Source organism: Physella acuta, unplaced genomic scaffold (genome assembly GCF_028476545.2).
Source record: "Physella acuta isolate Inbredline_101_S28 unplaced genomic scaffold, ASM2847654v3 ptg000979l, whole genome shotgun sequence".
Taxonomy (NCBI): domain Eukaryota; kingdom Metazoa; phylum Mollusca; class Gastropoda; family Physidae; genus Physella; species Physella acuta.
The window spans coordinates 303585-331094 of NW_026732496.1; the positions used below are offsets into that span (position 1 = coordinate 303585).

The following is a 27510-nucleotide window of genomic DNA, read 5'->3' on the forward strand; positions in this document are numbered from 1 at the left end:
GGAATACTTTTTCGCAGCTTTTCAAAAACTTTACATTGTACTTTTTTCGTTGAATGAAATACATTCTATGTGAATAAAAACCGTATTTGAATTGTATCATTAAATTTACCGTAGTTAAAAAATCTGACTCAGTACACAAATTGTTATTCCTACGCATCAAATTGCATCCAATATAAATATTATACGATGAAAAATTTATATTTATATTTTTCTTCTGTGTGTTTGAGTTGCATTCATTTAAGCTAGATTTAAATAGTTTTGAGATAGACAAATTATTGTAATATTATTGTATCAGATGCTACCATAACACCATTCTAATTTAATTTTGATCTAGGTATGCCCAGTATCACTTTCTCAGCTTCAAAAAGTTGGAAATCGAAAGATTTGTAATTCTAACAATGTTAGGTATGATGTAGTTATAAAGAATCAGATACAGTTTACATCTTCACCGCTAATGTTTAATTAGAACACACAAAACAAAAAAACAAAACAATCAATAGTAAAAACAAAACATTTGTAAAAAGAAAAAGAGGGTTTTCGAAATTGTTTTGAAAAATCAATTCAACTTTTATGTTAATATTTTTCTGTATTTTTTTAAAAACTCAGAGCTCCTCCGGAATCAAAGGGCGACAACTACATGTACACCCCCGCGTATGATGTCTTTCTACTGGGCAGATTCATGTGTGACTTTATTATTTTCATGTACATCAACAGTCCTGTAGACCTGTATGATCCAAAATACGAACCAATGGCTGACATCATGGTAAGACCTGTGTACTTCCTTCCTTCCTTATACGGAAACCGGCTCAGGAGTTGGGCTCCCATTAGCCTCAGTGTAGTAAACCCCGACCACGAGAGTTCCCTACACATCGGTCGCTATTTCCGTTGGCTCTCACCGGGCTTTCCTTCCCCACCCACCAGACGCGGGACGTCTTCCTACCGCCTGGTACCCAGCTTGATCGTGGGGGGCGTTCGGCCAGATCAAAAACCTCTAGCTGCTGTTGGCTACCACTAGCCATTCCGCACCCATTAGGGGGGTCATGAGCTTGGTCCGACTAGTGGCACTCTTCCGAAGCCACGTGAAGGCCGCAGCTTAAAGTCAAAATATCTGGTTAGGGTCGAGAGCAAACCCTTTTTGGTTCCTGGCAGTCTTGCACCTCTCCTCCCCCACGCTATTATGTAGGGGACTTGGGAGTCCGACGTACCAGGCTCTTCGGAAGACCTGTGTACTAGTCTAGACGATATAGACTATACCAGGAAAACATTTCTAAAAATGGCCTAAAATTTGTCAATGCAATTTATTATGCAAACATATATAGGTCTTTTTATTGGAGAAGGAAGAAGAAGAAAGACATTTTCAAATATTCAGTGCACAGCAGAGAATAGGGTTAAGAAACATAGAAGATTGTTTCTATGTTAACTGCAATCCATTCAGTTCTAAATAAACTTTCTGCAAAACTGTAACTCTAACCCTAACATAAGCTATACCAATAACTCAAACCCTAAAAGAAGCAATAACTATCACATTAACCATAACACCTTCACTAACTGGCAGGAAATCATTGAAACGATACTGTATGGTCCTGTCAACATTTAAATAGCACCCTATATTTCCTGTTGCATAAAGTCTCTCTTAATAACTTGTATAAAAGAATATTGAATAAGTTTTAGCACAGTTTTTATTTAATATGATAACAACGTTTAATAATCAGGAAACTGAAGATAGCACAGACATACTGAAACTTAAGCTGTGGGGTCCAACAGATCTGATGAGACGTTGTTTAGACGTGAACCCTGACAACAGGCCGATAACGCCAGAAATTATAAGGTGAGTTTTATACTTTTTGGGCTGGCTCATTCTGTAAGTCACTGAAACGATAATTGGGCAATTACTTAGGAAGTGGAGATTACTTTGTTTCTGGGATCTTTTGCAATGAGAAATTTTGACTTCAGACGTTTTTCTTGTATATATATATATATATATATATATATATATATATATATATATATATATATATATATATATATATATATATATATATATATATATATATAAGAAACTTCCTTTTTTCAGCGAATTATCCACATTTAACCCAAACAACGGCCAAACAGATAAAGAGGTTGCTGATATCATCAGAGGCACCTACTCTACGCTTCATCAAACATTGTCACAACTAAAATATACTGTGATCAACTCTTCTGACAGCGAAAACAGTTCTTTTGGTTTTTCAGCAGGTTCATACACGGAGATTCCATGGTTCTCATCAGGTGGCTCGTGGACAACTCAAGCTGCAAAGTCCAGCTACTCAAACATCCCTGAAGTCTTGAACCCTTCTGATTCGTCCGACGGCTCCTTGGCGAGTCAATCAACTAAAGCCAGCTATTCTAACCTCACTTCAAACTTTGAGGTTTCGAACCCATCAGATTCATCTGACGGTTCTTGGAACGGTGCCACACTGAAATCTAACTACACCAACCTTCCCGTTTACATAGATGTTGTCAATCCTTCCGATTCTTCAGGTGGATCATTGACGTGTGACTTAGTTAAGCCCAGTAGTCCACAAGACATCTCTAGACCAGAGCCAGAGGCGGCAATTGTGGGTAAAACACAGCCAGAACCAACACAAATCTCTAGCACAGCATCGTCACGTGTTGTCTTTGAGGGAAGTCACCCAGACGAAGAAGATAGCTATTTAACTGCTGTCCATGTAGTTTATCCACACGAAGAGCTGAAGGCTAGATGTCAGGATCAAGTCGAGCTACCACAACGACCAACCAAACAAAAAGGTTTTGAATCGAGGGTGAAGATGTTTAAAAAAATATTCGACAGAAAGCCAAAAAGCGGATCTCCTACAGGAACAAAGAAAGTTGATAAAATCCCACAGCAAGCGACAAAAACTCCAAAAACTCCCAAAGTTTTCACCAAGATCAATGAAACCCTTTCAAGCGCCAACGATTCACTTGACCAAACAGTCATTGCCATGTCGTCTGGTTCGACGACTTGGTTTGCTGCAGCTGATTCGTCTATCTACAACGAGATTGATTACAATGACCTGTACAGCCAGAGTGTACAATACAATGATGAGGATCAGAGGTACAGCCAGGTGGATAATCATGTGGAGCAGGGGTACAGCCAGGTGGATAATCATGTGGAGCAGGGGTACAGCCAGGTGGATAATCATGTGGAGCAGGGGTACAGCCAGGTGGATAATCATGTGGAGCAGGGGTACAGCCAGGTGGATAATCATGTGGAGCAGGGGTGCAGCCAGGTGGATAATCATGTGGAGCAGGGGTGCAGCCAGGTGGATAATCATGACAGAGCAGCAAGTCATGATTGTGTTCTTGCAAAAGATGGAGATTCTAATGGGGACCTTCATGACAAGTTCTTATAAACCGCGATGTCTTTTAAAAACTAAAACTAAGCGCAACAACATTTAATGGACATGTATCTGAAACATTAAGTTGTTTGCATGTTGTACGGGGTGTCGTAATTTTAATCCACTAAACTTGATCTCCCATATTTTAAACCTTTATAACTTAATCTCCTAGGCGCTTTGCCTCTTGTATTAACTAAATAACAGGCATTTAATCCTGCCAACCTCAAGTACTAATCCACAACTTTAATTCTCTAGAATGAAATCCCCAAACTCTAAATCATCAACACCTAAATACTAAATTGTAATGATAAATAATATAATGAGTGAAGTGTTCAATTCAAGTAGGCTTTAAATAACTTTGGAACTAATATATAAATGTATATAAATACAATCTAGTAAAGAGTCCGCTATTAATCTCTTCATTTTGAAGGTTTGGCTAAGAAAATGTTATTTTACACCTTGTAACCAAAACTACCCGCGTTAACAATTGATTAGCCCGTCACGAGATCATGTGAGTGTTCCCATCCTGCTCTGGTGTATGTGTTAAGCTGCTTCAGCTCCCAATACATTTGTGTTTCTTGTGGCACTCACTGCTGATAGTGAGTAGTTGCACTATCAACTCTCACGACTCTTCTCATTGCTGCTGACCTGTGGTCAACTTCAGAGCTATCAGATGCTTGGTTTTATATATACGCTCCAAAGCGTTTAAAAAAAAAACAATATACTTCAGTATCAGCCCTGATGGAATATTATCAAGTCAAATATTATGTACTTCCACATTCCTGCAATCAGCGGCAATGCATCTTGTGATTTTAAGCTCTATTACTTAGCTTATTTTCGTCCTTACCCAATAAACCAATCTTAATTTTTTCAACATTTGCCGTAAGTTATACAAAGTTTCTATGTTTTCTATAACTCGATTCCTTGTGCTTCTTATATTATTTTAATGGCTTCATATGTATCTATAAACGTTATGTGGGAGGGAGCTGGTCCATTAAAGATTAAGGAAATGTGACGTCACATGGATGGATAATGGAGAAGTTGGAGGTAGAAATAACCTAAATAGCGTGAAGATTTTTATGGACGACTCTGTATTTAGTCGACATCTTAGGTCACGTGTTTCCCGGCACGCATATGTTTTCGGAATATTTAGGCCGTTGTTAGTGACATATTTCTTTACTCTGTATATTGGATTTAGTGGCATATTACCTTACTCTGTGTATTGCAGTTAGTGACATATTATTTTACTCTGTATATTGCTGTTAGTGACATATTACTTTACTCTATATATTGCTGTTAGTGACATATTACTTTACTCTGTATATTGCTGTTAGTGACATATTACTTTACTCTGTATATTGCTGTTAGTGGCATTTTACTTCACTCTGTATATTGGATTTAGTGGCATATTACTTTATTCAGTATTATTAATTAAACATCTGGTGTTTATATTACTTAGGACCATTTGTTGTAAGCAAATAATTTACACATTTTTTCTAGAGAAATAATGTTTAGTTTTGTCAAAATAAAATTAAAATTTGATAAATTGACTTGCCTGTAACTTTTAATTTAAGATTGTAATTGTTTAGTTTGTGTATAGATGTGTAATAATTCTATGTAACAATTAACTGTAATTAAGTAACTCAATATTTTTATAACAGCTCATAGTTAAGATCGCTACTCTATCTTCTACACAATTATGTCGTAAGTTTTTATGATCATTTCAAATATGCTAAAAAGACACACTCTAAAACAAACGCAAAAACAAACACAAACACAAGCACAAACCCAAACACAAAAGCAAACGCAAATACAAACACAAAGAAAACAAAAACTCATATACAACCGCAACGCAAACAAATACGCAAACACAAACACAAATAGAAACACAAAAGGAAACACAAGTGGAGACACGAACGCAAATCTAGACGCAAACAATAACTCAGAAAATATTTGCAAAATTAAACGCACAAATTTATGTATTACAACACACCCAATTTCTGGGACCATTTTTGGGGTAACCAAGACAGGATTTTGTCGCTGTGAGCTTATCCGGTATTTGTAACTGTGGGTATTAGCTCAACTCTATTCATAGTTAGCAACTGTGGGCATTAGCTCAACTCTAGCCATAGTTTGTAACTGTGGTTATTCGCTCAACTCTAGCCATAGTTTGTAACTGTGGGTATTAGCTCAACTCTAGCCATAGTTTGTAACTGTGAGTATTAGCTCAACTCTATCCATAGTTTGTAACTGTGGGTATTAGCTCAACTTTAGCCATAGTTTGTAACTGTGGGTATTAGCTCAACTTTAGCCATAGTTTGTAACTGTGGGTATTAGCTCAACTCTAGCCATAGTTTGTAACTGTGGGTATTTGCTCAACTCTAGCCGGTGACACAACAGAAAGGTGACACGACAGATAGGTCACGCAACAGATAGGTGACACAACAGATAGTTGACACGACAGATAGGTGACACAACAGATAGTTGACACAACAGACAGGTGACAAGTTTTATCGCGATCAGAAAGCGTTTAAGACGTGTAGCCTCACGATCAAGCGTATAACCGTGAAGAAACTGTCTTATAATTTTTTAGAAAATGAAAAGTATTACTTTCGGTCACCGAAAATAGCTCAAAATTTGATAGAAACTAGTATGAATTTACACGAATACAATACGTTTTCCATAAAGTGATACTTTGTAGATCTTACATGAAAACAAACACGGAGAAAGTTTTGCATAAAAATAAAAAAGCAACAAAAATAGAATCTTATATACGTCAAATTAAAATCAATCTCAAAATACCTAAATCAAATGTTTTACATTTTTTATTTAATAACTAAAATTGCATTAACTTTGTATTGTGTTCAATATTTCTATAAATGTCCTACTACATAAACCTATTTGGTGTTAAAAATAAAACAATAAAGATCTGTGTTAGTGACATCATCAAATTAACACTAAAATCTGGAGACGGTCATTTGGCTCTACAGAGTTTCTTCCAGGCATCTCTTCGGGGGTGGCTTTGCCCCCCCCCCCCCTCCCCCGAAAATTTTTTACCGCCCCCCCCCCCCCCCTGAACGAAATGAATTTTATTTAATTTCTATAGAAAATATATACTTTTAACAGTGTCCGCCCCCCCCCCCCGAAGAAAGTCTACCGCCCCCCCCCCCCCCCCCGAAAATTTCAAGTGCCCCCCCCCCCCCTCCCCCGGAGAAAAAAGTCTGGAAGAAACACTGAGGCTCTAGTTTTAGTTTAACGTACTTGCAAAACATTAAAATACAAAATACTAAAAACTTTAATTCATTAGCGTAGGCAGAGGGGTTAGGGGGGTGCAAATCGAAAGTTTGAGGGGGGGGGTGCAAATCGAAAGTTTCAGGGGTGGTGCTAATCGAAAGTTTGTCCCCGGGCTATATATAGCTGGATAAAATGTGAACCCCCCCCCCCCCCCCAGACGATCCTGCTTTAATTAGACAGCTTTTACACAAGCAGATAAAAATCTTAGTTTTTGTGGATTTAAGAAGATTACAAACAGACTACAATAGAGAAACAAATAATAGAAACAATAATTTTTAAAATAAAAAAAAATTGTTAAAACAACAAAAACAATAAACATAAATGAGTAAAAAATAAAAATACCAAAACAGTAATAAAACCAATATTAAAAATGTATAAACAAACAACAATAATAATAATAATTGGTATTGGTAGAAATAAAAATAAATATACGAAAAGTTGTAAAAACCCTGTAGTTAATAAAACAGAGTTATACATCAATCAAGGAAAGATAAATTTGTTAACACTAAGTTGATCAGCAATGCGTGTTGAGACAGCAATTAAAAACACGGATTGTATTCATCAGAGATACGAATCTAATTGCAGTCGAATTTCTATATAAACGAATGTAAACAACATTACAGTATTTAACAAAACAGTATGTTTCACCTCCAGGAAAAACTAAATTAATTTTAACTTTTTTAAAACGTTTATTAAATTACAAACATTTAATGCATGAGCAAAACAATATTTTAATTTGGTAATTTGTCAGAGACAACTTTGATATTCTGCCACAACTATATTGTTGGATATATTATGAGAAATGTTTTAAAGTAATATTACAACAAATACAAATTTAACTAAATAGATGTTTTAGAGTACAGAAAAATGAAGTAATTGTAATTACTCTAAATATATTAAACCAGCTCTTCAATTATAATGTAACTGTCTTATTTTGAAAAAGAATATGTACCTAGAAAAACAGAATATCATAAAAACATAATATAACAAAATATTTTATCTACGAATAACAAGACAAATATTTTTTTGTGTTATTGTATTTGCATACGAATGAATTCTGCAGCTGAACATAATTAAAAATATAAGATTTATCAAATTAAAAACATTAAGTTAAGGTCCTGGAAAACTCTAAAAAAAAAAAACCACTTTTAAAAAATATTTTATGATTCAAAATACAAAAATCATTAAATCATACTTTTAATAATATATAATGAAAATTTTTAAAAAATCTTTTAAATGTAAAAATATATCACAGATTTATTACAGAAAGCTATATTGCAATAGGCAAAAGTTTTATTTTCAGGTTTTATTTAATTATTTATTCAGTTTGTAGGATGCTGCTAAATTCTAAAAAGATTACTAGGGAATAATTTTACTGCTGAATATAGTTTTCTATATACAAAAAATAAAAAGCAATAAACTGATAAAATGTTTTTTTTTTCAGATCTTCTAGCAAAAGCTACAAAATAAATATTTTAAAAATCACATACTTTTGAAATATTATTTGAAGTAACAGTATAAGTTCTTAAAGTTTTTTCCATTGTAATAGATAATGAAAGAAAAAAAAATTAATAAATTATCAATTAAACATTCTTAATGATTAAATAACATTATGCCCCGAGAGGCGTAAAGTTAAAATTACTTTTACGATTAAACACCACTAAAATATGAGACCTAGTTTAAACAATCATGAAGGCAGAGCCCCTGTGTATTTCTGTACCAGTTGGTCAGCATATCTTCTCTGTTCATCTGTTAGTAGAGGAGCTTTGTTCCTGGAGAAAAACACGTTCTACTTTTTATTTTTATCTTCCCAAAAACATTCTAAGACATAAGTACAATACGTTACACTACTAGTATGTTATTTATTAAGTCATAAAAGTAATTTGTTAAGTACATTTATTATATATCATAAATATGCCGTATTTCTTATATTGAAATATTATAAATAAATAAATAAATAAATTATAGAAATGCATAAATAAACATAATTTATAATATTTATGATTTTAGTTTAAAACCAGAGTTTCTTCCAGGCATCTCTTCGGGGGGCCTCGTCCCCCCCCCCCCCCCCCCGAAAATTTTTTACCGCCCCCCCCCCCCCCGAACGAAATGAAATTTATATAATTTATATAGAAAATATATACTTTTAACAGTGTCCGCCCCCCGAAGAAAGTTTACCGCCCCCCCCCCCGAAGATTTCAAGTGCCCCCCCGGAGAAAAAAGTCTGGAAGAAACACTGTTTAAAACCCAAACTAAAATATTAAGAATAACTAAGTGCCTTATGTCATGGTAACGAAAGAAAATTAATGTACTTACTGCAACAAAGAAAAAATAAAAACATGACATACATAAGTGGAAACAAAAAAGTATGTGTTATTCTAAGCTTGTTTTATTTCTTAACATAAAAAATAATTATAAAACTTAAATGCTTTAAGAATTTTTATCAATAAACGATTTCTTTATTTTAAACAAAGAACAGATTGTTAGTGTTTATTTTTAAATAAAAGTTTATCATTTAAAAAACTATCAATTATTTAAATTATTTTCTATATGCTATCAACGTTATTATTTATTTTTTTAAAATATGAAAATATTACATAGTTTTTGTTAGTTTATTTTAAGTATTTTTAAAAATAAAAATAACAGAGTATTGTTAAATATAGAATAAACGTTTTTCACGATAATTGAAAGAAAAATGTTAGTAGTGTTAATAAAAGAGTAAAATATTTAAATAAAAGTTACCAGAACCGGACATTGTCACAACAGGACTGACTGTCCAGGCTGGAATAATGTTCAGTGTCACAGTCATCTGAGTCACTAATTTACGTGCAGAGTGAAGGGGAAATAAATAGACGTATTGAGTCAACATTGTCTTTCGTTTATTTAAGGTTTTCATTGTCATAGATTTTAATTTTACCATTTATTGTAATGTTTTCGATATAAAAAATATTTATTTTATTTTTGCTTAACAAATGAACATATAACAAAATTTAGCTTTATATATTAGTGGACATCAGAATATAAATTAATATGTATGAAATTACTACATGCTTGAAAACAATATCAACCAACTTCAACCAAATATTTGTGTAAAAAGTGAAACTAATTTCAACCAAGCTGTGTAGAAAAAAGTGGGATAAATTATCATGCAATTCATCTGAATACAGGCAGAAGCGTTCAAACATCTACCCAAGCAGGATTAGGGATTTCAATATAAATATTTTTTTCTAGATAACAATTTCAAACCGAGGATTTCATGCACAAATGGTGAAAAAAACAACTTTTAGAAATTAGTTATACCTTAACCGCTTATGAAATGATGAAATTATTCTGAAAGCGACACACACGCAAACATATCAGTTATAATTATTTTTTTTATAATTGATTAATTAAAATCAGCAAATTCTAATAATTAATATTGACAAGCCAAGTCACAACAGTTATAAAACTTAAATGTTTTTAAAAAAACGTCCCCACAAAATACTTTACCTTTGTATTTCATACCACGATTTGTTTTTTAAAATTGGAGAGTTGGACAAAGTTTGGAGTAGCTTGTCCTCAGATTCACCTTGTAAACATCGTGCGAAATCTCCTGCTCCATCTTTCGTACGGCGAGATCTGGAGTTGACTGAATCTGACGGGCAACTGGCTGGTGACGTGTGGCTGGGGTAAAAACATATTTTAAAAGTTTAGGCTCTCACGACTAAGTCGGGGTATGTTGTATGATAATACTTTAATAGTCAAACAAATTCTAAAACACATTATGATAGGTATATCGATTAGAACGTAGTTAACAGTATTGAGCTGATCGGATCAAATGAAGTAGTGTCAGTGCAGATAACGGTAGTAACGTAGTAATTGGTCACACTTACAAAATACGACAGCCCTTATTACATTGCCTTCAACTGGCCAGCGAATCTCAAAAGTAATATTTTTAGTTGTGTGTAAATATCGCATTTAATTAAGCTGCTTCATTTGCTGAAGTACACTTATACACATTAATTAGTTTTTAAAAAAATCTTGCTCTATGTTTCACCTATGGTTTTTTTTTATTAAATTCTCTCTCAGTTTTCTAAAAAAGATGTAGACCTACTGTTTTATTGTGTTAAGTATAACAGGATAGTATGGAAAAGATTGCTGATTATTTCAGAAAGTACTGACCTCTCTCTATCAGTATTTATACTTCTATTTTTCCTCAAAGCGGGACTTGGGCTTCTCGAAGGTACTGTGCTACTCTGGTTAAACGTGTCGCTGCTTTTGAGAATACTTGGCCTGGGTGACCTTTGACCCGGGCTGGGACTCTGGTGACGCCTGCGGTGATGGTCATCTTTAGAATGGTCAGAGCGCCTGGCCTGTGTGGATGGTTGGGACTTCTTGAGCTGCTGGTTCAGCCTGTCCGGAGACTGGCGTCTCTTGTGCTCTGAAATGGCTCTAAAATATTGGTCAGCGGTGCTGTGCTCGTTCCTAGAATGTTCAGAGGAAAATCTGATCTTTTTGGGCTGCACCGCCAAGTTCTCAAACAGTTTTTGCTTTTCTTGTTGTATGTCGTCCTCTATTTCCTCCAGGGTCTTGTTGATGAAGTACTCGTCCACGTAGGGCCGGCTGCTCCTCTGGACCTGGGCAGGGCTGACACTTCTGTTCTGGGGGGAGTAGCTCCTTCTGTGGGGGTAGATCTCACGTGACCTGGTAGGTGAAAGGTCATCATGGGTGTTGTATCGCTGCTGACTAGATGACCTTTTTCTGGCTGTGGGGGAGCTCGATCTCTCGTGGGGAGACTGGTTTGATGACCTTCTGGCTGACCTTGCCGAATGTCTGGCACTAAGAGAGGCGGTTGAACTGGCCTGGGACTCAGAGAAGATGCCCTCGTCTGAGTCGGTTTGCTCTTGCCTCTGTCTCTCCCTCTCGCTCTCGTCCAGTGCGCCCTTCTCCTGGTAGCTGCTGATGATCTCGCGAACTCTAGCCGTCTGCTCGCGCCTCTGAAGGGACGTAACCTCGTCAAACAGATCCTGTCGTTCCTTTCTGATCTTCTCCAGACAATCCCGGAGGTCTTCGATTGTATTCATCGCCTTGGTGTGGCTTTGTTTCAGCTTTTGGAAGTCCTGGAGGAATAATTGTTAAGTTAACCATGTAGCTACAATATATTTGCTGTAAGCTACACAACAAGCTAGCCACAAATTGAGTTGTAATGACGGCGGTGTGTGTAGCTAAGTGAATAAAATTCCTTCAATAATCCTGTGTACGGTGGCTTTATCACGTTGGATATCACCAACACTTTGACAAGATAAGTTCAAGTGACATTGACACTGGAACGTCTAAACATCCCCAATACTGACTACAAACCAACTCTACTTCACCTTTTCTATGTCAGACCTAGCTCTACTGGTGAGTCCCGCTAATGATAAAATTATTTTTACTTTAATTAAACCGTGTAAGTAAGGGAACCCGCTGTCATGTTTCAAGTCAAAAATACATGGTGTACATAACTTACTTCCTTAAGTCAGGTAAAAAAAGGTATGGTGTACATAACTTACTTCCTTAAGTCAGGTAAAAAAAGGTATGGTGTACATAACTTACTTCTTTAAGTCAAGTAAAAACAAGGTATGGTGTGCATAACTTTCTTCTTTAAGTCAAGTAAAAACAAGGTATGGTGTGCATAACTTTCTTCTTTAAGTCAAGTAAAAACAAGGTATGGTGTGCATAACTTTCTTCTTTAAGTCAAGTAAAAACAAGGTATGGTGTGCATAACTTACTTCCTTAAGTCAAGTAAAAAAAGACATGTTGTGCATAACTTACTTCTTTAAGTCAAGTAAAAAAAAAACATTTTGTGCATAACTTACTTCTTTAAGAAAATCATTTTCGTTTTCCACATGGGCTAGCCTGGAGATGAGATGTGAGTTTTCGTCAAGTAGCGAGTCCATATCCGGTCCAGTCTCGGCCATTGATTGGTCCATCTGACTCACAGTGTCGTCAAGTTCTTTTTCCAGCTGTTGTTTGTAACATTTTATCTAAATACAAAACAAACATCTCTCATTAGAGCTGGAGGATAGAAGTTTAAATCGCTACTCCAAACTGACTACAGGGTTTTTGCGTTTAACTTCTCAACATTAACTTTTTCATACGAATCTTAATAATTTAGTTTGAAATAATCCAAGATGCAAGTTTAAAATATGAAACAGTGAAACGTTGTATAAACTGTACCACTGTACCACTGTACCACTGTACCACTGTACCACTGCGCCCTACCTCTGCCAATGCCTTCTCCAGCTCCTGTACTCGAGCCTCCAGCCGGGAGCTGACGGCTCTCTCCTGCTCCAGCTGAGAGCGGTACTCCATGTTGTCCACCTGGGCCTTGGCCAGGTGCTGTCTACAGTCCTCCAGCACGCCGTTGGTGTGGGTCAGCTTGTCGTGGACCTCCTGTCTGGCGTTGGACAACTTGGCCAGAAGAATGTCGTTCTCAGCCACGACGCTGGCCAGCGCTTGCTTCAGCTCGATCACCTGGCTGTCCGTCAGGTGGCGCTGACCAATCAGCTGCTGCCACCTGGTCTGGTACTCTGACGTCAGGTGGCTGGCCGTGTCCAGGCTGGTAGCCCAGATGTCAGGTGGGAGAACGTACCTGCTGCTGTAGTCCACACCGTCGTCCCGTCTGCTCAGACTGTCCAGGTGAGGACGTGGCTGGTGCACGTGATCTGTGCTAGGTGTACTCACTCTTGGTGACCTCAGCAAGGGCGATGTGCCGCTCACTTTCAACAGGGGACAGGATGAGGCACGTTCTCGGCTTAGTTGTGGAGGATATAGACTGAGACTGTGGCCACCACCAGTGACGCTATCTCTGTGAGATCTCCCAGACCTGCTCCAGCTGCTCCTACTGGCCTCATCTTTCTCCATCAGCTCCAGCTTGAGCTTCAGGTCCTGAATCTCCTGGCCCAGGAGCTGGATGTAGCCGGGCTGCAGCTGGTTGTAGCCGGGCTGCAGGCTGGAATCGACGGAATTCTCTCTCACCTTTCTCTGCACCTCCCATGCCTCACGCCGCGGTACTCTACCCACCCCACCACCTCTTGGGGGTGACAGCTCCCTGTGATGTCTCCATTCTGTATCATGGACTGGCCTATCCGTGTAATCTATATTTGACAACGTTACATCCCTGACTCCTCTGAAGTCTATTTCCTTTCTTTCCGTCCACTGGTCTGGGGAAATCGACCGTGGAGCGACTGACAGCATCGTGTCCGACCCTCGCTCGCCATCTGCAGCAAGTCCTGATGACAAGACGCTCCTTCTCTGGGGAGACAGGGATTGAGTTCGGGCTGAGACAGACGGAGACTGCCGATTCTCTGAGGTGCTCCGATGTCTGCCGACCTGACGGGGCTCGGCAGATGACGGTCTTTTAACGCTTGTTTCATCCAGGTCGTAGCTAGATGGACTGTAGGACCTGTCCACTTGCGGAGCTAGCCGTGGGTCTACCTTTATGTTTTTGATGACGTCAATAAGTGCACTGACCCCGGCTCCCGGGTGCTGGAGAAAGAAATCAGACGCGACCTTGGCATCGTCTCGAAGGTCAGCAGGCAACTTCTGCAGCGCAGACTCCAGCTCTCTGAGCGTGATGCGCCCAGGTGACGTCACGTGCATTCTAATTTTAGGCAACTCACTGGCAGACTTACTTCGAGACGATGGACCTAGACCTTGGGTTGTGGGACTGGAGTACCTGTGTCTCAGTTTACCTTCGTCAACAGAGCGTGACCTAGTTGGGAAAGATGATGTGTAGCCGCTGATCAGGGGCGTCAGGGGCGAGCCAGCTGGGTCAAGGACGGAGACACTGGACAGACGGTCCATGGTCTCCTCCCACTGGAGGATGTGATCTTTAGGGCGTCTGATCCTTATGGTGGTGGCGTCGTCTTTTTTACCGCGACCATCAGCATGGTCGCGACTGCCATGGCGTCCGTGTGGAGGGCCCGTCCTCGTCTTACTGGTCCAGCTCGCTGAGGGTTCCTCGTGGCTGAGGGGGTCGGGGGTTGATGATCTGTGGGGGTCGGGGGTTGAAGATCTGCTGCCTCGATCTGAGCTGTGTAGCTGTGTAGGCGACAACCTGGGTTTTGAACTCATCCCTTCTCTATTTACGGGGCCATGCGCACGTTCTGAACGTGTGTCTGTCTCCTTCTCACTAGAGGGGCGTCTCCTATCTGTCTCTGAGGGCGGTATATGTTCTATGACCCTCTCTCGTATCGTCTCATACAGCGTATCGTCCTCCATAGAGTCCACCTGTAATGATGAGCTCTGGTGAGAAGTTGGACGGTAAGAGTTCAACGACCCAGTCGACGACCACTCGGATGTTTCGTTATCGTCTGCAGCGACGTGAGAGTACAGGTTCCTGCCCCTGTGGGGGGTGGGGCCAGACCCTCCCTCGTCAGACCTGGATCCCCGGCTCTCACTGGTCACTGGACGGTCGTGTTTTTCAGCAAACTTGGACTGGAAAATGTTTTATGAAATAAAATTATATTATTAGTTCTATGTTCAAATAATTCTACAAGATGATAAGTGAATATGGTAATAATATATTGTGTAAACTAATTTCAGTATGTACTAATGCTTATAAAGGTTGAAATGTGAATACAGTAAAGATTTGTGTAAACGAATTAAAAATGTAAAACTCACTCTGGCATCAGCAGCAGTTCTGTAGCTGACGGTGCTTGAAACCAGATCCTTGTTGGAATACTGGGGGTAAAAATCTTTTAATTTACACTACATATTTATAGCTATGTTTTTTACAATTTTTACACCTTACCTAGATAACACCACACAGAATGTGGAGTAGTAAATAAATGAGTAAAAAAGTATTTCAAACATCTTTTACTTTTGATAAACCGATATTACAGAATTTTAAAAATAAATCTATGGTTCGTGTTAATGTTGGTTTTTTTAGACTGCGCGTAGTCAACTTTCAATTATTCTAATCAACTTTTTCACTTACCCTTCTCTTTAGTTCAAGTTTTTAACTTACCCTTCTCTTTAGTTCAACTTTTTAACTTACCCTTCTCTTTAGTTCAAGTTTTTAACTTACCCTTCTCTTTAGTTCAACTTTTTAACTTACCCTTCTCTTTAGTTCAAGTTTTTAACTTACCCTTCTCTTCAACAAAGATAAATAAATCATCAGCGTGTGCTCATCAACAATTCCATCAACAATATCACAGGCCCTGGGGAAACAAGGAGTTGGCTAACAATGACAGTTTTAGCATCGTGTTTTTAGCTCGCTAGCAATTAATTAACAAATAAAACAGTCCCCTGTTTCCATAAATAGAATTTTTCATTAGCAGCTAAGGGTGGATTCTTTAACGACGTCAAACTGCTTTAGATCACTCAGATAAAAAAGTGTAACGTCACATTTTTTATTTTTAAAAAGTTAGGCCTATTTTTAACTGAATTTCAGCAATTATTTTACATTTCCAAAAATTCATTTTAGTAAATTGTTATAATGATATATCCACGAAATTAATATTAGCCTGAATTTTTAAAAATATTTAGGCCTATATAAACAAAAAGTTAAGTTTAGACTTACTTGATAATGTCTTTAACAATCTTGTACCGATCTTGAATTTCACTCAACAAACTGTCGATGTATTCAGTTTTGTCCTGTAAGAAATAATTTGTGTTTAATCGCTGTAGTACAGATATTTGAAGAATTTTTTTTTTTTTTAATAATAATAAATAATAATTTTTAATAATAAGAATATTTTTTTAGAATGAGTGTAGATGAATGAAGCCGTGTGTACATACATCTCTCCTGTGTCTGTTGTTACCTGCCACACGTTCTAAAAGTTGGATGAACCGGTCGTCTTTACATAAGCTGGGGGGGGGGGGGGGGGATAAACAAACCGTTAGAATAATTTTTTATTTATTTTACAAGCTAAAAACTATACTTGTGTGAGAATATGAGCCTGTATTACAATATTATGGGACGGCGTGGCTTAGTGATAGAGCACTAGACTGCTAAACCGAAAGTCTCGTGTTTGAATCCGGGTTGAAGTCAGTGGAACGTCTCTGAGTCCACCCAGCTCTGATGGGTACCTAACTCATGTTAGGGAAAGTAAAAGTGGCCGGTCATAGTGCTGAACAAACTATCCCCTCATATGGCACGGTGAAGATACAGTGAACTCTACTTCATCTGCCCAATGAATCGCTAGGTCTAAACTAATATCTTTATTACAATATTATGTTCATTACAATGTGGTATTTTTTTTTATTGCCCTTCTGAAACCAAGACCAAACACCATATAAATTAGTAACAAAAATGTAAACATCAGGGTAAATAACTGTTTCCTGACTACTTGTCCTTACTTTTCAGTGAGTGATCTCCCTGGATCAAATGACGCACCAAGCTGTTCCCTACACCACTCCAACAAATGTTTCTTCCCCGTCCCCACACTACGCTGGAAAGCGTTTTGACCTTTCGAATAGAATGTCAAAGGTCAAACGTTTATGACGGTAACACCAGCAGTATAAAACAAGAAAATAACATTTAATTTGAGAACGTTTTTTTTACAGATTTTTAGTGATAAAACTTACCTATATTATGGATCCCATAGTTCAGTATGAGAATCCATAAAACATCCAGCATAGATTTGATCTCGTTGTTTATTATATCTGGAACAAATAGTCGGACAAATAGTTGTTTAAAATCATTACAGTAGGCCCACCTATATTGTTAAACAAACAAAATATAATTTTCAAATCTGATCTAAAATAACAGAAGTAAGAATGTGGAAAGTCTGTAAATAACTTCAAGTGTTGTAAACCAATGAATGCAGCAGCATTAATTTATGTCTAATAATTGGTTCAATAGAGAAAAACAGAACTCAGGATCTTGATGATCAACTGTCTCATTCTATTCTACAGGCTGCAAGAGTAGGTGGGGGGAGGGGGGACCACTAGAATGGCAAACTAACCCAATGAGATATGGTGTGAGAAAAAATTGTATGTGCCGTTAATCACTCAATCAATGGTGTCAATCAACATTTAATGGTACAAATTTTAATACAGTGGTTGGTGTGCTCTAATGCTATAAAACCTGGCTAAACTTTATCAAATACACATATTGGTAAAATTATAAACCTTGAGCGGGAAACTTGATCCTAACTCCATGTTTCTGCATGTGCTCCAAGGCTGCATTAATGTAAGCAAGAGGAGTGCAATCCCCTGAGCACTGGAGATAAACACATTCAGGAAGATTTAGTTGCAACTGGAATTCTTTTTAAATAAAATAATGTCGAACTATAAACAACATATACATATTTTATGTTTCAACTGGATTTTTTTTAATATTAAAATAATGTCGAACTATAAACAACATTTCAATATTTTATGCCACAACCAACACAAATGAAGATTATAATGCCAAATGTTCAGTGTTATTTTAAGGAGTATAGTGTTTTATTTTAATTTGGTGGAAATTAATGTGGCTTAGCATTTTTATCACAAAGTAAATCTATTTTTTTGTTTGTGAAAATTTTGATACCTGGGCAATTAGAACAGTCATTATTCCTTTCATTTTGTTGGAGCAAAAATGTGATTTAATATGCTGTTATTTATTAAAGAACGAAGGTACCTGCTTTTATGTAGAGTTACTTTTTCTTTGTTAACATAACTGTTTAAGTTGTATTAAATAAATGAGTCATTGTTGTAACCTTATGGTTCGCTTACATTATAAATGTTCCGAATGGAACATATTATACGAGAGTGGAGGGTCGGGGGAGAGGGTGGGGACTACAGGAAAAAGCTCATGACTTTGCCCTATATTTTCAACTTGAAAACTTAACCAAGAAATCAAATCAATGCATTGTGCGAGCCATAAACCTAACAGTAGCTCTTATCTCAAACCATTGGATTTTTAAATCAGTAATTACTGAATTATCAAACTCGCTTCTCTCCCCTACACGTTACAGATTGGGCCTTGTATTGGTTACAGCTAGAGGTGATAGGGCTAAGGTTTCTCTAGTCACTGGCTAGAGGTGATAGGGCTAAGGTTTCTCTAGTCACTGGCTAGAGGTGATAGGGCTAAGGTTTCTCTAGTCACTGGCTAGAGGTGATAGGGCTAAGGTTTCTCTAGTCACTGGCTAGAGGTGATAGGGCTAAGGTTTCTCTAGTCACTGGCTAGAGCGTTTATCCAGGAAGGTGATAGGGCTTTCTGGTTATGGCTTTCTGGTGAGGGGCTAGAAAAGCCAATGGGGCAATAGGGCTGAGGTCCCATCAGACAAAATAGTTCCCTCTTGTAAAATATTTTTCGTAACTTCCTAAGTAACTATAGCGCCACATCATGAGGCTAACTGACCTTGACCTTGCTGACCAGGCAGGCGGTGGGAGCGAGGATGTCAATCAGCTCACACAAGACACGCCCCTCCTGTACGGCCTCCACCCCATCGACACGCCCCCCGGTCTCCGCCAGCACGGAGTTGACCCAGCTGATGTAGATCTGGGGAAGGAAAGTTGAACACACGGATTAACGTCTGCTAACACAGGGATTAACGTCTGCTAACACAGGGATTAACGTCTGATAAAACATGGATTAACGTCTGCCAAAACACTAACACGTGGATTAACGTCTGCTAACAGATGGATTATCGTCTGCTAACACACGGATTAGCGTCTGCTAACACACGGATTAACGTCTGCTAATACAGGGATTAACGTCTGCTGACACAGAGATTATGTCTGCTAACACAGGGATTAACGTCTGCTAACAGATGGATTATCGTCTGCTAACACACGGATTAGCGTCTGCTAACACACGGATTAACGTCTGCTAATACAGGGATTAACGTCTGCCAACACACTAACACATGGATTAACGTCTGCTAACACAGGGATTAACGTCTGCTAACACAGGGATTAACGTCTGCCAACGCATGGATTAACGTCTGCTAGCAGTTAATACAGCAGATCTGGAGAAAAAAAGAGTTTAATACAATGCCAATTGTTACAACCTTGGAACTGGCAATTTAGTACGGTAGACATTCACACTTCTAGTTTGTGCATTGCAAGGGTGTCCACAAGAATAAAAAGTGGAAAGGACGTAACTTAAATCATTAGCTTGCAGGATTTGTTTTTACAATATGATCTTACAAATATCTCATAAAACAAGAAATTCTGCTGAAATAAAAACCTAGCCCATACTGTTGACTTTTCTTTGAAGCTCATTATTGACCCAATCAGGTCATTAATTTTATGATACCCTCGCCACTAGTGAAGTGGTGGGTATCCCGCTAACAGACCAAACCATTACTTCAAGCTATCAATGTTTATAGTAGGTGCTTCGCGTTCTATTGCCTTTATTTCAAGCTGGTAGACTGGGGGGGGGGTGGGTTCAGACAAGCTGGTAGACTGGGGTTCAGACAAGCTGGTAGACTGGGGGGGGGGTAGACAAGCTGGTAGACTGGGGTTCAGACAAGCTGGTAGACTGGGGTTCAGACAAGCTGGTAGACTGGGGATTTTGACAAGCGTGAAAACTCTTCCTGACACATAGCGGTGTTGTAATCAGAATTATCCTGGTGACATTGTGTGATGGTGTGTTTGTTCTCTTGCACTGACCAGCATTGGGCGAGTGCCGATCACACGGTACCATCACCAACAAGTTTCTACAACACATATTGTTAGAACTTTAGGATCACTAGCCAGTATTTTAACCAGTTGATCTGAACACCAAGATCATCTCTCCAGTATCCCTAGCCATGTCACCAAGATCATCTCCCCAGTATAACTAACCTGATCTTTCACCAAGATCATCTCTCCAGTATCCCTAGCCTGATCATCAAGATCATCTCTCCAGTATCCCTAACCAGGTCACCAAGATCATCTCTCCAGTATCCCTAACCAGGTCACCAAGATCATCTCTCCAGTATCCCTAGCCAGGTCACCAAGATCATCTCTACAGTATCCCTAGCCAGGTCACCAAGATCATCTCTCCAGTATCCCTAGCCATGTCACCAAGATCATCTCTCCAGTATCCCTAGCCGTGTCACCAAGATCATCTCTCCAGTATCCCTAGCCAGGTCACCAAGATCATCTCCACAGTATCCCTAGCCATGTCACCAAGATCATCTCTCAAGTATCCCTAGCCATGTCACCAAGATCATGTCCCCAGAGTAGTATATTAGGTCCCTTTTGGAGCGAATTCTTGGCGGAGGAGCTGGTGGGGATGCGCAAAGACATATAGTAAAATACTCGGGAGCAGGATGCGCGGGTGGCGCAATGACATATAGTAAAATACTCCACCAGCTGCCGCAGGGTGGTGGAGCAGGATGCGCGGGTGGCGCAATGACATATAGTAAAATACTACGCCAACTGGGGTTGGCGGAGGTGGAGGTGTGACGTAATCTCCGTTGACATTGTGACGTAATCAGCGATATTATGACGTAATTATTGACCTTGTGACGTAATCATTGACCTAGTTACGTAATTTTAATGCATTTTTTAATGAGTTTTAATGAGTTTTTTAAATTTTTAATTAATTTTTTATTCAAGAGTTACGTAATTTGATTATTTGTTTACTTTTTAATTAATTTTTATTGACTAGTTACGTAATGTGATTTTAATTACTTTGTTTATATTGTGTAATTTTTTATTGACCTAGTTACGTAATTGGATTTTAATGAGTTTGAATTTAATGTTGTAATTTTAATTAATTTTTATTAACGAGTTACGTAATTTGATTATTTGTTTGATTTTAAATTGTTTACTTTGTTTGTTTACTTGTTGTTTAATTTGTTGGTTTGTTTGAACGTATGTATGTTTTAAATAAAAGACTAACACTATCATGTACTAGAACAGTCTTTGTATACCAGCCTTTAACCAGACATGTAACATCTGTTACGTATCGAGCCGCCCGTGAACTTTCCAGGCGCTGGGCGGTTTTTAATGGGTATTATATCGATCGCAGCCGCTGGCCCAGATGATTAATGGCTTTTTTCCCCGCTCGGTTGACGGGTTATGGTAATTAACGACGTACATTAAGTGTCTCTCCGCGAAGCCCGCGTTAAGTGTGGGAACACCTGTTACCACGTTAATCGATTTTACCGAACGCTTTGTTAGCTCCGCGAAGTACTTAGGTCATTATGCAACAGCTGCTGTGCAACAGCTGGGGGTGTAATTAGGTCGATCAGCCGGACATTACCTTGTTGGTTTTCTAGTACGCGTATGCTACACGTATATACATTCACACAATCACACACTAAAATTAGAACAAAAGTCTTCTTATATTTTATTTGTTTATTAACGTTTTTCCAATTCATCAAAGGCTTTTAAAATTTCAGCCTGTAAACTTAATAGGCGCTCAAAGCAGACGCGACTCATACTAACACCAGAATTTGTATGTTCGCCGACCCGATCCCACCGGGGGGTATGGTAATTAACGCAAAGCCCGCGTTAAGTGTGGGAACATCTGTTACCATGACACGCGCATCGTAGTGATTAATGGATATTATATTGATCCAACCCACGGGACATCACAGCATGATGTCCCGCCTAATTACATTTATTATTATGCATCAGTGATTTTTCCCCGCTCGGTTTGATAGGTCATGATGATTAATGGCTTTTTTCCCTGCTCGGTTGACGGGTTATGGTAATTAACAACGTACATTAAGTAGCTTTCCGCGAAGCACTTAGGTCATTATGCAACAGCTGTATAGGTGTAGAGTTTATACAAGAGTCGGTGAACTTTTCACCGAGGCAGATTTCGGGGGTAGAGCTTATACTAGGGTCGGTGACATTTGGGTTTCAAAGACAGGTTTCAAAGTTGTCACATGGATGTTTCGGAATTTGAAGTGTTAAACGTAATATAATACGATCGTTAATATATTGACGATTCGCTGACGCCGAAAAGGGTTGTAATATAACTTTTAAATTTGCACCGCGCGTTTAATCGAAAGAGCTAAGTAGTTATCCGCAAAGCTACCGTTAAGTGTGGCGACAGATGTTACCAAGCGGGTGGTGGTGGTGGTGGTGGTGGTGGTGGTGGTGGTGGTGGTAAATTTGCTTAAGATTATAAACTTCAATTAGACTACAGCTGTACATGAACTATGTTCACATATCGTACGCCCGGTCATTCTTTGATCAAATTAAAAAATTTTGTTTCCACATGTCCTGCGAACCGTCCCCTGCTATGTATGAAAGATTAATGGTTGTAACTATGCGCTTATAGCGAGGGTCAGCGAAAACAAAAATATATTTAAGGGTCGGAATTTTCTTTCAACCACCGTTAAGTCAGGTTTTGAGACGAAACGAAGTCTCGGTAGGTTCGTGTTTTTTAATGGGCGACAGGGCGACTTGATGCGTTGGGACGTAGGTATGCGGGGTAGACATGTTTTTTACAAGTCTGGAAAAGTAATTACGTTTTTTTATGACCGTTCCGATTTTCTTTTGATCTGACCACCATTTGACCACACTGAGCCAGATAAATTTAACAATCGTCGCAGCGGGGTTTATTTTAAGTGCACCCCGTGCACGCTTGTTTACATTTTAAAAGACGTGTCGCGTGTCTTCCCCTTACGGCTTCCCTAATAGAGAAACGAGAGGAAAGACAACTGTTCTAAAATTAGAACAGCCTTGTTTACAGCCACGAGTATCGTCCCTTGTGAAAAAATTCGCGTCAGAATCATTAACTAAACATTCAATTTCTTTAACAAGTTAAAAAATAATTTAGGAAGACAAGGGTTAACAACATTAGACGCCACCGTTTTTGTTTCCTGCGACGACAAGGCACAATACATTTTTTTATTTTATGTCTCAAGTAGAGGGGTGGGATATTTTTTCTTTGTAAGCGTGTTGTAAACAATAGGTAGACGAAGCGATTACTAAGTAAGAGGGGAGAGAAGTGACGTACATCGCGATATTTGAAAACATGGCGATGTTTAACCTCAACCAAAAAAGGCAATGAACCTAGAAGGAAGACGAATATATATCTTAGTCTTGCAGCAGATTACCTGCCCATGTTCGCTTTTAGTATTACAGTTTTCATCAAACTTCTTTTTGACTTGAACTTCTTTAATTTTTTAAGAAAGTTTACTTATACATATTACATTACGTCTAATGACAATTTTTTTTATTTTTACCACTCATGTATTTTCTTTTTTCTATATCTTACATTGTCATCTTAATTTTTGATCACCTTAGGTGGTGGTAAGGTGGTAAGGTGGTGGTAAGGTGGTGGTAAGGTGGTGGTAAATTTGCTTAAGATTATAAACTTCAAGTTTTAAAAAACAACAACGTTATAGTACGTCGTGTCAAATGACACACCGTTTAAAATGTCTACATTTAAATTTCACCAAAATAATGATGTATAAACTAAATATGATATGACGTTAGCATACATATAATTCAATCTAATCACTCTAAAGTACAAATCAATAATTTTTTTATTGATTAAGGGGCTGGGTGAGTTATTTTTATTCGGGTGCCCAGGGAAGGTTTGGAGTTGATTGGGACAGATTTTATACACGAGTCGGTGACGTTTTCACCGAGGCAGGGTTCGAAGCTAGACCATGCATGTTTTGGAATTGTTAGGGGTCGAGTCTATAGTAGGGTCGGGGGAGTTTTGTTAACACAGAGGGATGTTTCGAAGTTGGTACATCCATGTTTTAGAATTGATGGTAACCGAGTTCATACTAGGGACGGGGGTGTTTTCACCGAGGCAAGTTACAAAGTTCGTACATGCATCATTGGAATCGTTAGGGAGAGTTAAACTAAGGTCGGTGAAGTTTTCACCGAGGCAGGTTACAAAGTTGGGACAGGCATGTTTAGGAATTGTTGGCAGTCGAGTTCATACTAGGGTCGGGGAATTTTGTTAGCACTGAGGCAGGTTGGAAAGTTGGTACATGTATGTTTGGGAATTGTTGGTAGCCGAGTTCATACTAGTGTCGGTGAAGGTTGGTTTTGAACTCGGAACATTCATGTTTTGGAATCGGTAGGTGTAGAGTCCCTACTAGGGTCAGGGGAGTTTTTGTTAACACCGAGGCAGGTTGCAAAGTTGGTACATGCATGTTTAGGAATTGTTGGTAGCCGAGTTCATACTAGGGACGGTGAAGTTTTCACCGAGGCAGGTTACAAAGTTGGTACATGGATGTTTAGGAATTGATGGCAGTCGAGTTCATACTAGGGTCGGGGAATTTTGTTAGCACTGAGGCAGGTTGGAAAGTTGTTACATGCATGTTTGGGAATTGTTGGTAGCCGAGTTCATACTAGTGTCGGTGAAGGTTGGTTTTGAACTCGGAACATGCATGTTTTGGAATTGTTGGTAGCCGAGTTCATACTAGTGTCGGTGAAGGTTGGTTTTGAACTCGGAACATGCATGTTTTGGAATCGGTAGGTGTAGAGTCCATACTAAGGTCGGTGAAGTTTTCACCGATGGTGGTTTCAAAGTTAGTACAGGCATGTTTTGGAAGTGTTAGGGGCCGAGTTCATAGTAGTGTCGGTGAAGGTTGGTTTTGAACTCGGAACATGCATGTTTTGAAATTGTTGGTAACCGAGTTCATACTAGGGACGGGGGCGAGGGCGGCGGACAAAGTTGTCGATGTAGGTAGGGTGCAAGAGATATTCAACGAGGAGTGGTGTCTACAAGTTATGTATCCCAGTCTGTTGGAGTAGTGTCTAGGGGGTTGTGATATTAGTTGAGTGTAGATAAATGAAAGATTGTCATACAGCCTTTGTCTCTTAAATGGAATAGAATGGGTAGTAGTACGGTCTGTTTATCTAACGGTTGGTGTTGAGGTTAGTGTGATGACACAAGGTTGGATGGGAGATCGGTAGGTGTAGAGTTCATACTAGTGTCGGTGAAGTTTTCACCGAGGGTGGTTTCAAAGTTAGTACAGGTATGTTTTGGAAGTGTTAGGGGCCGAGTCTAGAGTGGGAAGGCTTTTGTTTTCACTAAGGTAGATTTAAAACGTGGACCATCCCTGTTTCGGAGTTGGTCGGGGTAGAGTTTACACTAGAGTGGGACGGTCTTTGTTTTCAACAAGACAGGTTTCGAAATTCGACCATGGCTGTTTTGGAGTTGGATGGGAACGTTGTCACTTGTGACAGTAAACGAAGGGGGATAAATGTTTGTCTGTTACTTTGTCCTTTGTCTGTCCAAGGGAATAGTGTGGGTAGTGGTACGGTGTGTTTATCTATCGGTTGTTTAGGGACGGGGGCGAGGGCGGCGGACAAAGTTGTCGATGTAGGTAGGGTGCAAGAGATATTCAACGTGGAGTGGTGTCTACAAGTTATGTATCCCAGTCTGTTGGAGTGGTTTCTAGGGGGTTGTGATATTAGTTGAATAAATATTTGTCTTTAGGATTGTCATAAATCCTTTGTCTCTTTAATGGAATAGAATGGGTAGTGGTACGGTTGGTATTGAGGTTAGGGATGGGCGAAGGGGAAAGGGGTTGCGGACAAAGGGAAGGGGAAGGGCGAATAGTGATAAAAATAACTCACCCAGCCCCTTAATCAATAAAAAATTATTGATTTGTACTTTAGAGTGATTAGATTGAATTATATGTATGCTAACGTCATATCATATTTAGTTTATACATCATTATTTTGGTGAAATTTAAATGTAGACATTTTAAACGGTGTGTCATTTGACACGACGTACTATAACGTTGTTGTTTTTTAAAACTTGAAGTTTATAATCTTAAGCAAATTTACCACCACCTTACCACCACCTTACCACCACCTTACCACCTTACCACCACCTAAGGTGATCAAAAATTAAGATGACAATGTAAGATATAGAAAAAAGAAAATACATGAGTGGTAAAAATAAAAAAAATTGTCATTAGACGTAATGTAATATGTATAAGTAAACTTTCTTAAAAAATTAAAGAAGTTCAAGTCAAAAAGAAGTTTGATGAAAACTGTAATACTAAAAGCGAACATGGGCAGGTAATCTGCTGCAAGACTAAGATATATATTCGTCTTCCTTCTAGGTTCATTGCCTTTTTTGGTTGAGGTTAAACATCGCCATGTTTTCAAATATCGCGATGTACGTCACTTCTCTCCCCTCTTACTTAGTAATCGCTTCGTCTACCTATTGTTTACAACACGCTTACAAAGAAAAAATATCCCACCCCTCTACTTGAGACATAAAATAAAAAAATGTATTGTGCCTTGTCGTCGCAGGAAACAAAAACGGTGGCGTCTAATGTTGTTAACCCTTGTCTTCCTAAATTATTTTTTAACTTGTTAAAGAAATTGAATGTTTAGTTAATGATTCTGACGCGAATTTTTTCACAAGGGACGATACTCGTGGCTGTAAACAAGGCTGTTCTAATTTTAGAACAGTTGTCTTTCCTCTCGTTTCTCTATTAGGGAAGCCGTAAGGGGAAGACACGCGACACGTCTTTTAAAATGTAAACAAGCGTGCACGGGGTGCACTTAAAATAAACCCCGCTGCGACGATTGTTAAATTTATCTGGCTCAGTGTGGTCAAATGGTGGTCAGATCAAAAGAAAATCGGAACGGTCATAAAAAAACGTAATTACTTTTCCAGACTTGTAAAAAACATGTCTACCCCGCATACCTACGTCCCAACGCATCAAGTCGCCCTGTCGCCCATTAAAAAACACGAACCTACCGAGACTTCGTTTCGTCTCAAAACCTGACTTAACGGTGGTTGAAAGAAAATTCCGACCCTTAAATATATTTTTGTTTTCGCTGACCCTCGCTATAAGCGCATAGTTACAACCATTAATCTTTCATACATAGCAGGGGACGGTTCGCAGGACATGTGGAAACAAAATTTTTTAATTTGATCAAAGAATGACCGGGCGTACGATATGTGAACATAGTTCATGTACAGCTGTAGTCTAATTGAAGTTTA

The 27510-nt window shown here is 38.7% G+C and overlaps 2 protein-coding genes across 5 annotated transcripts in view; one reads left to right on the top strand and one right to left on the bottom strand.

Annotated features, from left to right (window-relative positions):
* Positions 1-339: 339 nt before the first annotated feature.
* On the top strand, positions 340-3392 carry LOC131954212 (dentin sialophosphoprotein-like). The gene is made up of 4 exons (XM_059317768.1): positions 340-405; positions 607-763; positions 1713-1828; positions 2075-3392. Exons 2-4 carry the CDS (start codon positions 638-640, stop codon positions 3390-3392), a joined length of 1560 nt encoding a protein of 519 aa, XP_059173751.1. The 5' UTR covers positions 340-405; positions 607-637.
* A 4535-nt stretch (positions 3393-7927) lies between these two features.
* The window catches only part of LOC131954204 (uncharacterized), a 29842-nt gene continuing 10259 nt past the window's right edge, over positions 7928-27510 (bottom strand). Inside the window, exons 2-16 of one of the 4 annotated variants that reach the window (XM_059317756.1) lie at positions 18988-19128; positions 17772-17862; positions 17226-17303; positions 16998-17106; positions 16437-16506; positions 16219-16292; positions 15784-15856; positions 15318-15377; positions 12915-15131; positions 12509-12676; positions 10833-11770; positions 10161-10334; positions 9972-10001; positions 9414-9488; positions 7928-8443 (exon numbers count right to left, since the gene is read on the bottom strand). In XM_059317756.1, coding sequence (XP_059173739.1) covers positions 8359-8443; positions 9414-9488; positions 9972-10001; positions 10161-10334; positions 10833-11770; positions 12509-12676; positions 12915-15131; positions 15318-15377; positions 15784-15856; positions 16219-16292; positions 16437-16506; positions 16998-17106; positions 17226-17303; positions 17772-17862; positions 18988-19128 — 4383 coding nt within the window. In that variant the 3' untranslated portion in view covers positions 7928-8358. The remainder of the gene's footprint in view (positions 8444-9413; positions 9489-9971; positions 10002-10160; positions 10335-10832; positions 11771-12508; positions 12677-12914; positions 15132-15317; positions 15378-15783; positions 15857-16218; positions 16293-16436; positions 16507-16997; positions 17107-17225; positions 17304-17771; positions 17863-18987; positions 19129-27510) is intronic. The other 3 variants (XM_059317757.1, XM_059317758.1, XM_059317760.1) reach the window with 3 other exon arrangements.